Raw genomic sequence first — 14198 nt, 5'->3', positions numbered from 1 at the left:
CGGTCCGATGGCGTCAGGACAAGGGGGAATGGCTTTAAACTGAAAAAGGGGAGATTTGGGTTAGACGTCAGTAAGAAATTCTTTCCTCAGAGCGCGCTGCAGCGAACGCCACCCCAGCGGTGAAAGGCCGTGAGGTAACATCCGCCGTTCCCGCCCACTGGCGCCGACGTGACGTCATCACCGCGCGCCGCCGCAGGCCCCGGCCCTCGTCGCTTTTCCGCTCTCAGCGCGCTTTCCGGCCCGGCGCTTTGCGGCGAGCGGTGCTGCTGGCTCGGGTCCGTCAGTGGGGTTGAGGAGGGTGGAATCGCCTTCCTCCCTTCGGTGTAAGAGTCATCACATCGCTGCGTGTGATTTAAGGGTTTTTGGAGCCGCCGGGAGCAGCAGTTTGGGAACGAGGGCCTCTAACGTTCAGTGCGTTGTCCCGGCCTCGTGTGTCTGTAGCGGAGGAGATGTGGAGGTGACGTTTGCGGAAAGGTCAGTATCGTAACTCTAAAATGCTAAAATTCCACGGCCTGGTGCCTGCAGGCTCGGTCAGGCACCGGCGGTCACAAAGAGCAGGAGGTGGGGCTTATGGGGATGCCTTGATTTGTGCACATGCTTATTTCGAATGACACGTGGTCGTGGAGCCTGCGTGTGGGCCGAGAGCCACCGAGGCTTTCAGGGAGCTGTGAAATGTTGTTCTGCAGTCCCAGACTGTGAGTGCTCTGCGACTTCCCAAAGCTGAGCTGCGTGTGGCACTGGTTCTATTGGTGAGCACAGGCAGGGTGATGTATGCCTAACTTCAGTTGTTAAGTGAGTGTGGGCTTTTCAGCTGAAGTCATGCCCTGAGGGTGGCTGTACCTAGGCAGGTTGTGCTGTAGACATAAATATGGGGTTCCTGCTACGAGTTCTGGGTCATGGCAACCTACACTATCAATACAAACTGAGGATGTAAGGATAGAGCACGACCTGACTGAAAGCAACCTGCGGGTATTGGTGGATAGCAGCTGGATAAGAGCCAGCACTGTGCCCATGCAGCCCGGAGAGCCAACCACATTCTGAGCTGCATCCAGAGTAGCGTGGCAAGCAGGGTGAGGGAGGAGATCCTGCCTCTCTGCTCTGAGCTGAGACACCTCACCTGGAGCACTACGTCCAGGTATGGAATGCTCAGTACAGGAGAGACATGGACCTGTTGGAGTGCATCCAAAAATGATCCCAGGGGTGAAACACCTCTCTGCGAGGACAGGCTGAGAGCTGGGGCTGTGCAGCCTGGAGAAGGGAAGGCTCTGAGGAGACCTGAGAGCAGCCTTTCTATATCTGATGGGGGAGGGGGGTTATAAGAAAGAAGGGGACAGACTCTTTAGCAGGGTATGTTCTGACAGGACAAGGAGAAATGATTTCAAATTAAAAGAAGGTACATTTAGATTGGAGGTAAGAAGAAAGATTTTACATTAAGGGTGGCACTGGCACAGTTTGCCCAGAGTGGGGGTGGATGCCATGTCCTTGGGTACATCCAAGAGCTCAAGGAAGGAGCTCTGAGCTCCTGATAGGTGTCTCTGTTCACTGCATGAGAGATGGACCAGATGACCTTTAAAGGTCCCTTCCAACTCAGTGATTGTGTGGTGGTTCTATAAAATGGTGTTGAAACTCGAGGAATATCAAGAAATCAGTGTCTATTGTAAAGAGAGCCTGATTTTCAAAGCGGAGATAGAGTTTGCTTGTACAGGCTGTGGTTAAAATAGTTCAGTTCAGGCTGTTTTGTTAGCATGGTCAACTAACAAACAGCCAAAAGTAGATTAGGATCGCTGTTCAGATCAGCAGAAAAAGGTACTGCATAAAGTGTAAATGTAGAAAATGAAATTCCAATGAAAGAAAGTATGTTTTTCATGGAATGTAGAACTAGTGGCTAGAAGAAACGAGTGGCAGCATGTGTTGGAAGAAGCGGGAAACTCCAGGGTTGAGTAGCTGCAGATGGGCACTTGTTCATTTCTGTTTGCTGGGAATTTGGTAGGGCAAAACTATTGACTACTGTCACAAACTGAAAAGGAAAAAAAAAAATACAGAGATACATTGTCAAAGTGGACACAACTCAGTAAACTATAGTAGGGGACAGTGTTTTGCTGCATAAGTGCTTCTTGGTTTTTAGTGCGACCAGAAGTGTGAGACCAGTCACACGTTCAAACCTACCATCACTTGGAAGCCTGTCTTGAAATGAGCTGTCCTAGTATAGTGTGAGAGCTTTTATGAACGTGTCTCACTCAGAGGTGTTCTGGACAAACACAAAGACAGCTGGTTTTATTGTTGTGCTTGCTGATGGGAGCACTGACAGGGTTGAGCTGAACAAGAGCCAGCGTATATTGGATTTGTTCAGCAGAGGAAATGATTTTGTCATCAGCTCTGGAATCTAGCACTGCTGATGACACTGTACAGAGAATAAAAATGTTCTGGGAATCATAGGGATCAAGTTGAAAGTTTCTCCCTGTTGGATAGAGTAGAAGTGAATAGAGCTAGGATGGGATACTTGGTTTCTCATCATATCCCTGTGGGCTGAAGTGCAAGTGAGCCTTAAAAATATTATTCCCTTCCTTTAAATTTTGGTATTCCTTTAAGACAGAGTACAATAAACTTTGTAGATCCTCTGGGACTGATGAGATTAAATCTCAGTGGCATCAGCAAGAACCTGGTGATGCCAGGTGTATTGCAGGGCTTTTCTGTGCACGTTGGAATACTGCCAGGAGCTTAGCTTTGATGTCAGGGTTAAAAGCAATTGCTTGGCTGTTACCTTTGTATAATGTAGTGTAAAGGATGCACTGGATAACTCCTGTGGCTTGGATTGGAATATTTTTAAGGGAATCAAGAGAAGCTAATGCTGCATATCTGGTATTTCGTTATAGGCTTAATTGCTTTTGCAAACAAGACTGTGAGTTGGCGTTTGAAGCACTGTAACTGTGCTCAGTAGATGCACTCTCCAGCTGCCCCAAGCTGCCTTGAAGAAACAGCTCTATGGACATGGTGATAATTAGCAAGTACCTAATTACTTGTTAGCAGTAGTAGTGCTGAGCAGTCTTTGCCATGGACTAGATCCTATGGTACTTACAGTGTTGCAAATATGGAATAAAATGGATATCTCTGTCCAAAACAAAGTGGATTTGTCCAGAAGATGTTTGTAATTAAGAAGCTTTGTTGTGGTCTCAAGTAGTTTTAAATTTAAGATGTTTGTTCCATCTGTCTTTGTTGCTGTACAGCTGCAGCAGTGAATTAATGTCTATTCTGCTCTAACATCTGTCATGCTTGTGTATCACCCACGGCCACTACAGGTTCTGATTCAGAATTTGAAAGAGGGAGGACAGTGCCAAATTTTAGATACTGACATAGATGGTTTGTCATACCCACACTGCTAATGCATTTGATTTGAATCTGAAAGGGGTTTACCTACACTGACCTAAAAGTGTTTGGGTTTCTTTTGGTTTTCTGTATGTAATCCATAGATATCAATGAAAAGCAAGAGAGTCTCATCTGTTTTTTGTTAGGCGAATCATCTGAAAAAAAGTAAAAGATCTGAGCTCAGTTTGAAAACAAGGCTTTGTAGCGCTTAAAAAAGGTGAGAACTAGTAGGAAGTGCTAAGTGTGATGCAATATTAAACACAGTGCTGGATGCTCAATTCTTTTTTTTTTTTTTGTCATCTTTTTACTCATTACAAACTACATCCAATAAATCATTTTTTATCCTGAAAGTGCTGTTTTAATTGTGGGTGGAAATTGTGGGTGTGACACTGAACGTATTTTAATTCTGTCTTTTGAGGGTTCATGTTGCCATGTTGATGTATACCTGTAGCTTCTGTTACTTTCCCCATGCTTCTTCAGTAAAATCTCTCATTATGCACCCACATCCTAATTAGAGTTTGTTTTTTCAAAATAAGAGGGACAGTTTTGATGTCCAGGTGGGCAGGAAGGGAAGTGGGGTTGATTTGTTTCTCTTTTTGAGCCAGCAGGCAACTGATTGCTGAGGCTTATGTTGGTAAAAGCCGTAGGGTTAAAAGGGAAACTTGTTCCTGGTAGATTGATGTCATGAAGTCATGCCACATTTGTCCATGCTTTTTGTTTCTCTCAATGTCTTCAATCAAAATTGGCCTTTTTCATGTTGTATTTATGGGTTCTGAACTTTCCTTTGCGTTCTCAAAATTAAAGGTCTTATAAGGTACTGTCATTGCACAACCACAGACTATATGTTCACCATTGTGTTACTTGCTGATGGAAATAAGTTCTTATCCTTATTTTCCCTATGCTCATGTTTGATCAGCAAATATTTTCATACCTCCACGTATCTGAATACTTGTAGTACTCTTACTTTTAAGTTGGATCTCTGGGGCAAATAAAATACAGTTGAAAATCAGCAAATCCAACAAAAGATATCAGTGTAGTAAACGGCCACTCCTGGAACTGAATTTCTGCTTGCTCAAAATACACTGGGAAACACTTGCAGAACTTTGAGGAAATGTTTGTGGTTTAATAACTGAAATGTAACTATGGAGGGCAGTATAACCTTGAGGTGTAATTAGAGTCACTGATATGGTCTCAGTCCTTGCCTTTGTCATTCAGCAGGTGTGACTGTGCTGTGTGTGTGTTGGTTTTGGCAGAAACAGGTCTGTGGAGTTTCCGGTGTGCATGTTTCCTAATGCAGTGTAAGTTTGTTCTTGTTGATTTAATACTATCAAAACTCTTGTAGGCTGTTGACTGCTGCCTTATTGTTGGCATGTGCCAACACTGTAACATATCCTGCTCGGAGATTAGTAATGCTGAAACAACAGTGTAATGAAAAGAGAGAGGGCCCTGCACAGCAGGAGGAGGAACTTGCTCTGATTCCTGCTGAACTGCAAACACAAGTTTGACACATTCTCCCCCCTTCCTTGGCACAAGGAGCAGACTTAGGCTGACTGCCCTACCCTTCACTGCCTGAGTACAACCTTGTTCCAGTGATGGCTGACACACTGTTTTCCTTTCCTAATTAAGTGTCAAGTAAATACCTCATGCTATGTACCTCTTTCTGGTTCGTGAGGCAGCAATTGTAGAAAAACTTATTTTGAGCTGTTTCTCTTCTTTCCTACTATCTGTATTCTTTCCCTCCCTCATTTTTTAGGGTTACCTTGGGATGTTGAGAGGAATGTAATGTATGTTCTGGTGACTGTGTGTCCATGCGACTATGGTGAAATAGCTTGAATTATTTTTATTGGTAACGTGCTCCTGCTGTGGGAGTTTGTTGCTGTTGGTTTTTTTTTGTTTTTATCAGGGCAACCAGCATAGGGGGAAAAAAAAAAAAAAAGAGGGAGAAAAGTTGGTATTTGTCAATGTGTTCATGCACATTCATAACATAAGACCATAGTAGGTAAATTACTGTAGGCAGCAGTAAACCCTGTTTTTGATTGTTGGATTGGATAACACTTCTCTCCCTGTATTTGTAAGTATAATAAATGCATGCTGACAGACATCTTCTAACCAGGCTTAACTGTGTTAACAGCTGGCCAAATTTAGTGTCTTCTGTAGCTTTAAATATTTTCTGTGCTGTATTATAAGGTTATCAGATAGCTGGTGGGCTCTCAGCCTAAGAAAGGTGATTGTAATGCAAGTAGCATTGAATGAAATGCAAACAATGCTATCATAGGGGGTAGAAATAATTATATTGCTGTTTATCTTTTTGTAGGCAGTGTTTTGTAGGTTCAGCTTAGCATTCTTGCTTTAGGTATGCTGCAGCAGACCGAGTTGGTATTGAAATGGTTTGAGTTGCTGGGGTATGGAGGGGACCCTCAGTGTATAGTAATGCATTTCTGACCAAAATAAGAAGTCATCTGAGTAGGATTATGACTCAACCATGTAAATAAAAGCAATGGAAATGGGCTTGTTAACTGGCTTTTCATGTTTTTGGAATTGCACTGATGTGGCTAAAAACGGAGGTTTCAGGAGCCCTGAGGAAAACAGTGCCATGCTGTTGTTCCTCTCAGTCTTCCTCCTGCTTGACCTCCAGGAGACAATATAACTGAAAAGAAAGCTCTCTCACACAAACTGTGTTCTTGCCTGGAAAAGGGAACGATCAGATCTCTATCTAAAACAAACAGCAGTGATATGACAGCTGTTTGCTGTTTCTTTGCAGTTTGTGCTGGCTGTGTGGCTTTGGTATTCAGAGATCAAACTTTGAGAGTGTGGTTTCTCCAACTAGAGCTCCCACCTTCTGCACTCAGCAGCTGGGAGTGAGAGTCTCACGCTGACCCCAAGCGGAAGGGACTGCAGTGATCCAGATGCTCCCACTGTTCCTGATGCAGCCCTGCAAGCTAGCAGGAAAACAATGTATTTCTTCATTTAACATTAAAAAAAAAAATTGTTGCTCAATCAGTAGAAGCTGTAGAAAATGACGCAGATTTAAGTAGCATCAGCTTTCCAAGATAATGTGTTTTATGATTGGAGAGGAATCTTAAATTAAAGATCTTGATTGGAAGCCAGTGACCAGATGGCTTGGCAGTAGCCATGCCCCGTTACTGCACATGCTGGGATCAAAACCGGAGTGCTCTGGGATCGTTCACATCTTTGCTGATCTCACAGTTGCTTTGCATGGATGTTCTACAAGATTTGTATTAGGAAATCAAAATCAACTCAGTTTCATTACTGTTAGAGTTATATCTCAGATTAAAGTGGTCCACAGAGAATTCAGAGAACTGGATGCAGAGTTGACAGGAAGCGTTTCTTGGACCAACTCTTAAATTTAAGATTGAGAGAGATAACTGACCTTGACATTACTGGGGCTGCATAACCACTCTGAAGCTGAAGTCATGTCTGTTCCTAGGATGGGCTGAAGCTATATCTCTAATTTTTGCACGTGTGCGCTTGGTTTAGCTCTTTATGTACTGTGATTTACTAGATATTTAGAGCACTTTTAAGCAAGCAAATAATTTCCTTCTATCACAGACCATAAAAGTTAAGTACTGCTTTGGGACCGGTACAAGAATAGGTATCACTTGTAATTCTCCTTCATGCTGTTTTGTACAGCAGTTGGGAGTTATCCCTGGAGCTATGGGATCTTTAACTGTGTCACTACTGATGCTGATTGCTGGAATTCTTCAGGAGGAGGCACTTTTTATAATGTTTAATGAATAAATGCTTGTGGTTTCTATTTTAAAATAGTCTTTTGAATCTGCGGAGAGTGTTACTGATTTTGCTGCTTCTTTCTAGGTGGAAATGGCAGAAGATATTAACACAGAAGAATATCCCACTGAAATTCATGATTATCTTGCAACATTTGAAAAATCTCTTACTTCGGTAGATGAGATGTTGAAGACAATGATGTCAGTTCCTAGAAGTGAGCTTCTCCAGAAGGTAAATCATCTTCCTCTTGATAGCCTTTCTGTTAATAATACAGGGTCTGTTTAGCCACTGCACAGAGAAATAACGAATATTGTGCCTACCTGTCACACCCAATATTTGAAACTTCTGCGTTTGTAAGATACCCAGATCATGTTATGAACTAAGTGAAGAAATGTATATTCTTCAAAGGTGGAAAGTGAAGATTCTACCAGAGAATCATTTAGGTAATGGGCTTCTATCCTATACTTGACCTTCCCAAAAGTGCACGCTGAGTGCTCTTCCCTAGCAGAGAGCTCATTCCAAGTTGTCCGTGGCCTTTTCACAACAAACATCACAGAAATTTGGTTGATATAGAAGGATGTGAAGATGAATTGTCAACATTGAGAATTGATTTCCTGTTGACTTGCAGAATCTGGTCTCTGAAAAACTGAGTTGTCTCTTCTAGCCGTGTTGTAAGCACAAGCCTGTAAAGTTTGTGGATGTGTTTGGATTTTTTTTCCTCCCTCAGAACATAAAGATAGCAAAGTACTGCCTGAAGACCTCATACAAGTCTGTCTGTCTTGTAACACTTAAAACCTTACATGTATCTTCTTTCTTTAGGGCAAGGAAAAGCTAACATGAGAACTTTTTTTTTTTTTTTTTTTTTATATCCTCTGAGGGTTTCTAACATAAATGAGTTATGAGGAAAACAGTCTTGACAACGCTGATCTTTTGACAGTATCCATGTTAGAACTAGTGAACTATACAATGATCTTATCAGAGTCTCTGGAAATCCTATAGGACTAAACCAATAAATTGACTTTGACAGTTGAGGGGTAAAAAAACAAGGCATTACCTTTTTTATTCCTTTGCTGGGCAGCTGTAAGTGTTCTAGCATGCATCAAATGCAATCTAATGCTATATGTTATGTTATATGTATACTAGTGTTCATCACTTGTTCACAGCATACTCGTATCTGAGCTTCAGTAATACTCAGACGTTCTTTTTTCTTCTGGTGATAGCAGAAACTATTTTGAAACTATTTTTTGTGGAAAAAATAGGGTCTTTTTCCTGACTGCGGGAACAGGAGTCAAAGAGCTCCACACTAAGAGGTTTTATTATTTTGGCCATATGGTACTGTGGCATTTAAGATCAAGATGGGAAAATGACATGAATGTTTGGAGAGGAGGGTATGGTCCTGAGGTGGCAGGAAAACACAGGCTTCATCTCAGTGAACCTATGCTGTAAAAAATGCTAATTTAGTATGTATCTATGAATGCATTAATGCTCAGTTTGAAAATAGGCACACTGCTAAAATATGTGCACATCCTGAAAATGTGTAAATGACTTTCTCTTTTCATTCCAGTTAGAGCCACTTGAGCAAGCAAAACTGGATTTGGTTTCAGCGTACACCTTGAATTCAATGTTCTGGGGTAAGTATGTGATAGGAGGACAAGGTTCAGATGATCACTGTGTGAATGCTTTCTAGCTGCAAACATCAAATTTATTTTCAAATGTATCTCATAGCCAAATAGATAGAAACTGATGATTAACTCTAAGGACTCAAATTGTTGCTATTCTTAAGGTAAATGAAGTTGATAATTACAAAAGCTGGCTTTGTACATGCCTGAGAATCTTTGTGGCTTTTTTTTCTTGGCAACCTTTTCTGTCCTTCTTAAAAGGGCAAAGTTTAACTGCATTATGTATTTTATATATTTATTTATTATATATATGTATTTTTAACAGCAATATTTGATAACGGTGTTGCTGTCAGATACTTAACCATGTGGTTAAGCACCATGATTAATAGTTTCATGTGACAATTACAGTTTTCCTATTTGACTGGTTAATTGGGCACTAAGTCATCACAGCCATCCATATCAAAACCACGTTTTCTTCTTGTAGTATACTTGGCTACTCAGGGAATCAATCCAAAGGAACATCCAGTGAAACAGGAACTGGTGAGATTCTTACATTGCATGCTTTCAATACTTTACTTGTCCAGAGCTGTGAACTCATATAGAAGCAGATGTATATTTATATCTTCTGAAATTGGCATATGGCCATGATAGCACCCATATGCTACGTAATATTATCTAATTGCCTGTTAGTATGCCCTACTGGGTTCTCTAAATTAAGAAATTTGTATTTTTAGTTCCAAACAGCGCAGTTTGAAGTATCATTTGTAGAGCCATTCTGAAATAAGAAAAAGCAACGAGATGAATAGTGCCATCTTGTCTTTCTGCTTCTCCATTTCTCTTATTGAGAATCGGATTCTGAACAGAATAGCTTTTCACTTGTATCTGTTAAATAGAAAAATGTTTTATGCCTGATAATAATTTATAACTTCCAGTATGGCATTTTTTTTTTCCTTAGGAATACTTGGAATCATGTTAATCTCTGAGGCTGTCTTTTTCTTACTTTTGTATGACTCTGAAAGCGTAGTGTGGTTGATTTACTAGCAAAGACGGGAAAGAGCCCCCCCTTCTTCCAAGTCCACCATTAATTCATTTTCTCAGCAGTAAAGAATCCAGTTCAGCAACAAAGCTAAAAGCTTTTTTGGCACCAGTTGTATGTGTATTGTCCAGTAACTCTGCATTAGTGACATATTTACAGCCTGTAATAAATCTTTTAGGTTTGTCTTTATATTCCATTTAGATGCATGACTGCAGTACAGAAGGCACGGTATCTTGAAAAATTCTGCTGACTTAAAATATCAAATCATTCAGCTTAAAGAAAAAAAATAATTTCAAAACTTTGAGCTACCCTTTTTAATTCTGGTATAAATGAAAACACTAAATCTAGGCAATCATAATATACTTAGCTTAAATGCAATCCTTAGGTAACCGGAGCAATAGAAGATAGGAATGAAAGATGTGGAAAGCTAGCTTGAATAACAAGAATCCTTCTATTTTTAATTTTGTGAGGTTTTCAGTAGTCTAGACTGTATCCCATTTAAAAAATGGGTCGGTTAATATTTCATGAACTCTCAGTCAGTTTCTTGTTCCTCCTATATTATATAGCATCTGAATATTGTGTTAATTTTGTTATACTAAAAATAAATTGTATCTCTTCTACTGTGGGTATTTTATGCTGGTATTTTACCTCACAATTGGCAGTCGTTTTAAATTTGAAGAATGAGTGACTTATTCTAGGCTAGATTCTTATCAGCTCTTTCCTTTCTTCCAGGAGCATTGTGATGTTCTTATTCATGTGGAAAGGGAATAAAAAGACTGTTCCATCACGATTGTTTTGTTTTTAGAATTGCTCCTTCTGTATGTACAGGGAGTATATTGGGATTCAAATGATATTAATAAAACTTGCATTCCAGCTATCAGAGTTCATTTCTTTCAGCATTTTGATATCAGTCAGCTGCTTCTTCCCATATTGATATATGTAGGCTTGCCACGTGTTCTCATGAACCTTCTCAGGCGCCAAAAAAAATATCGCAGTCTGTCATGGTTTCAGACCTTGAAAAGCACTCCTCATTAAAGCTGATTTTTGACACAAGATTGTCCAATTTTTTTTTTTTTTGACAAACCAGTTGCTTGTAAGGGTCAGTGAAGAACTAAAAATCAGATCTGTAGTGCAGGTCTTGTAGGTGATGTTTCACATTCCAAAAGCTGTCAGTAGTCGTGGATTAGGTAATACCAGAATGTATGTAGTTATCAATATCCATAAATGTCCTGTTAGTCCACTCTGGCAATTCATGCATTGGGTAAAGCATATGTGCATCACACATGCACGCATTACTGTTGTTTGTTGCATGTAGTACAGAAACACCTGAAGGCCCTACAGTTCAAGGCCATGTTGGGCTAAATATCTAGATGTGAAATCTGTGAGCCAAACTTTTACCTACTGTACAGAATTACTGCAAGTGTCTTCTTTACTAAGTGAGGAGAAGCAGGCACTTAACAGAACGTGATTCCCATCTTAGAGGGTTTACGCTCTCAAAGTAATTTTCTTTATTGATTATAGAACTGGCTGAGGGTGAGCATGCACATAAATGAGATGGTTAAACTGGTGGGGATCTGTAGGTGAGGCTGGGTCAAAGCCATGCTCTGCTCAACATGACATGAGACACTCAATGACTGTTGTAGGCGAAGGTGACAAAGGATGTATTCCCTCTCTTTAGAGAATGGCAGTGGAAACAGGCTTTTTGATCGTTTATGGTCATAAGAGATATCTCTAGTACAGCTGGAAATTCATCAGATCGCTTTGAATATGTCAAGGGAGACTTAGCAATGAACCATTTCAGGATCTTGACCACAGATCTTTTGTGTAGTTGCATGCTTAATGCTTGTGACTTCTTTACTTTTGTGTAAGATGATTTCTTCCTTCTTTTTTTCTCCATCTTCCCCTCTTTCATAGACAGTGAGTAGTGCAATTTTATAAATACATCATATCTAAATATACATTTTGCCATCTTTACTGAGGCCAAACTTTTTTTTTTTAGCAACATTAAATACAATTCCCTTGTCACACAGTACAGTTGTAGGACTTCATGTTTCTTTGGTGATGGATGTCATGCAAATATTAGTATGGTAGGTACCCGTGTTGGAAAATCTGCTAAAAGGGAAGCCTTAAATGTGCAAAGAGCCTGGTATATATTTAGAAGATGCTATTTTTCTGTTTGTTATAGAAAGGTACCATGTGGAGTGCTCCTACTCATTGATTTTACTCTAGTGGTAAACTTGGAAGAACGGTCTGGGGAAAAAAAAAAAAAAAAAACCAAAACAAAAAACCCCTTTTTGTTGGGATATATATTAATATTTTTTTTTTTTTTTTCTAGGAGAGAATAAGAACATACATGAACAAGGTCAAAGAAATAGCAGACAAGAAAAAGGCATCCAAACTTGATAAAGGAGCAGCTTCCAGATTTGTAAGGAATGCACTCTGGGAACCAAATCCTGAAAATGACCGAACTCCTGCTAAAGCAAAGAAGAGAAAAATGAACTGATTTTTTTTTTTTTTTTTTTTCCCCCCTTTATGTTATCAGAGACACCTAAAGTTATCAAAATGTGTTTTTTGCACTGTATGAGTCTTACAGAAGTGCTGTGTAGCAACATCTTGATTAAATTACACTTAAAATTTTTCAGGGTTGTATTTTGTCCAGGATGCTCCTTTCTGAGGTAACTATGCACTGAGGTTTAAAAAAAAAAAAAAAGCATTGTTTGTGTATCTGTAAGTGCCATGTAATGCTGCAGAAATAATGTTTCATTATTAAATGATAATGACTTGCCAAATGCTTGTTGGTAATAGATACTGGTACTGCTTCGATTCTAATGCCTAAGAATTATTTTTTTTACTTATGTTTTTGTATGTACTTCCTCTCTTGAATATTAAAGCAGTCTCAAACAATGCTGTCCAGTTTGTGGTGTTCATGTAAAACCATGTTTACTTTCTCATTACACCATTGAGTGAGTTCTTGTTCACAGGGTATTGTAAGGTTTATTCACTATATTGAACTGTTCTGTTTTCAGCTTCTGGAATAGCATGTATGCTGTATTCCCTTACTGCTGTGGTCTCTGAAGAAACGAGGTTCAAGGGCTGCAAGCAAATAGCCTGAATTCCACTTTAAGTCCTAGTGTCTAATCCGTGCAGGGGGGGAACCGCAACAGAAAGAGCCCAAATGAGTGCTTTGTAAGGCTGAACAAAGGAGCAGGCAGGGGACAGCAAACAGGAAACAGCACGTGCAGGAACTTGATTGGAATTTTGGCTGTGGTGTGCATCTCTTAGTGCTGACTCTGACATAAATGTGCTGTGAGGTGGTAGGAGTGTGGTCATTGGCTGCTGTTTTTCAGATCTTTGTTCTTGGATACACTTTGAACTGCTGCTATGCCTTGTAAAATAGTCTTCCCTCAAATGTGAAGCTTAGTTGTTTAGGGGAGGGAGTACATTAATTGCATTAGGAATTAGAACCTAATAAATTCATTTTTCAGTATGCTACAAAGGAAAACTCAATTATTAGTTTAATAGCTTCTTAAAAAGCAGGGGCAAGCTAATTATGAAAAACAATTTATTTCACCAAAATGCCATTTGGGTAGCAGACTGCAGTCTTGGGAAATACAGTTAGTGTAAAAGTCTGGATGATTAAAACAAATATGTCCAGTACTCCTATTATAGTACTGTAAGCTGAGTGATTTACAGTGGATGGGTATTGTCTTTGGTGTTGTCCTGCATCATGCAATATGCAGAGCATGAATTGATTTCAGTGAGGTGCTAAAATGAAGATTCTCTTGTCACTGACTATCTAAAAGTAAATATTTCAAAATAAAATAACAGTGAAGTTTAATAAACTCAAGTAAATTGTTGTGTATCTCTGGAAACGTTTTCAGTGACTGTATGAGTTTACAGATTTTTGTTTGTGATAAATCTGAACAAGCAAGAATTTCTTCATTCCAGTTCAAGCAATCCAGCTAAGGAGAGCTTGTTTCTATAGATGCTGATGCTGGTACCTATCTTTGCTGCCTCGGATCTACGGGGCAACTCATGAGCACACACATCAAAAGTGCAAAAACTTCTGCCAGCTAAAAGGTAAGATGAGCATGCTTTATTTCTACAGATGAATGTCACAGTTATGCAAAACAAACGCACAGTTAGACTCGTGTGTCTTTTTCTTGAGATTCAGGTTAAAATTGTGGAAGACTTGAAGTGTGTTGTTTTGTATCTGTAGAATATTATAACCAGACCTGTGAACTTTGTGTCAGTGTAGATGTTTTCATGTGCAAAGTTCAAAACATTAGCCTCAAAAAATATGATGTGAAGAACAGGTGCCCTGTGAACTAGTTAGTAAGACAACAGGATGTAAGTGGTATGAAGTAGCAGAAGCTACAAGTGTTTTAATGCAGAGACTTTTGAGGTTATAATGTCTTATACTTTGGCATGCT

The 14198-nt window shown here is 39.8% G+C and overlaps 1 protein-coding gene across 1 annotated transcript; it reads left to right on the top strand.

Moving 5' to 3' along the window:
* The first annotated feature begins 211 nt into the window (after window positions 1–211).
* On the top strand, window positions 212–12669 carry C1D (C1D nuclear receptor corepressor). Its single transcript, XM_042825617.1, has 5 exons — window positions 212–474; window positions 7198–7341; window positions 8675–8741; window positions 9214–9269; window positions 12101–12669. Exons 2-5 carry the CDS (start codon window positions 7204–7206, stop codon window positions 12266–12268), a joined length of 429 nt encoding a protein of 142 aa, XP_042681551.1. The 5' UTR covers window positions 212–474; window positions 7198–7203; the 3' UTR covers window positions 12269–12669.
* Window positions 12670–14198: the final 1529 nt, after the last annotated feature.

The sequence above is a fragment of the Centrocercus urophasianus genome, unplaced genomic scaffold, assembly GCF_019232065.1.
Source record: "Centrocercus urophasianus isolate 14NV4802_14NV808 unplaced genomic scaffold, USGS_Curo_1.0 seq_10, whole genome shotgun sequence".
Lineage (NCBI taxonomy): Eukaryota > Metazoa > Chordata > Aves > Galliformes > Phasianidae > Centrocercus > Centrocercus urophasianus.
The sequence above is the reverse complement of the archived record's forward strand: the minus strand, read 5'-3'. Positions and strand labels throughout refer to the sequence as shown.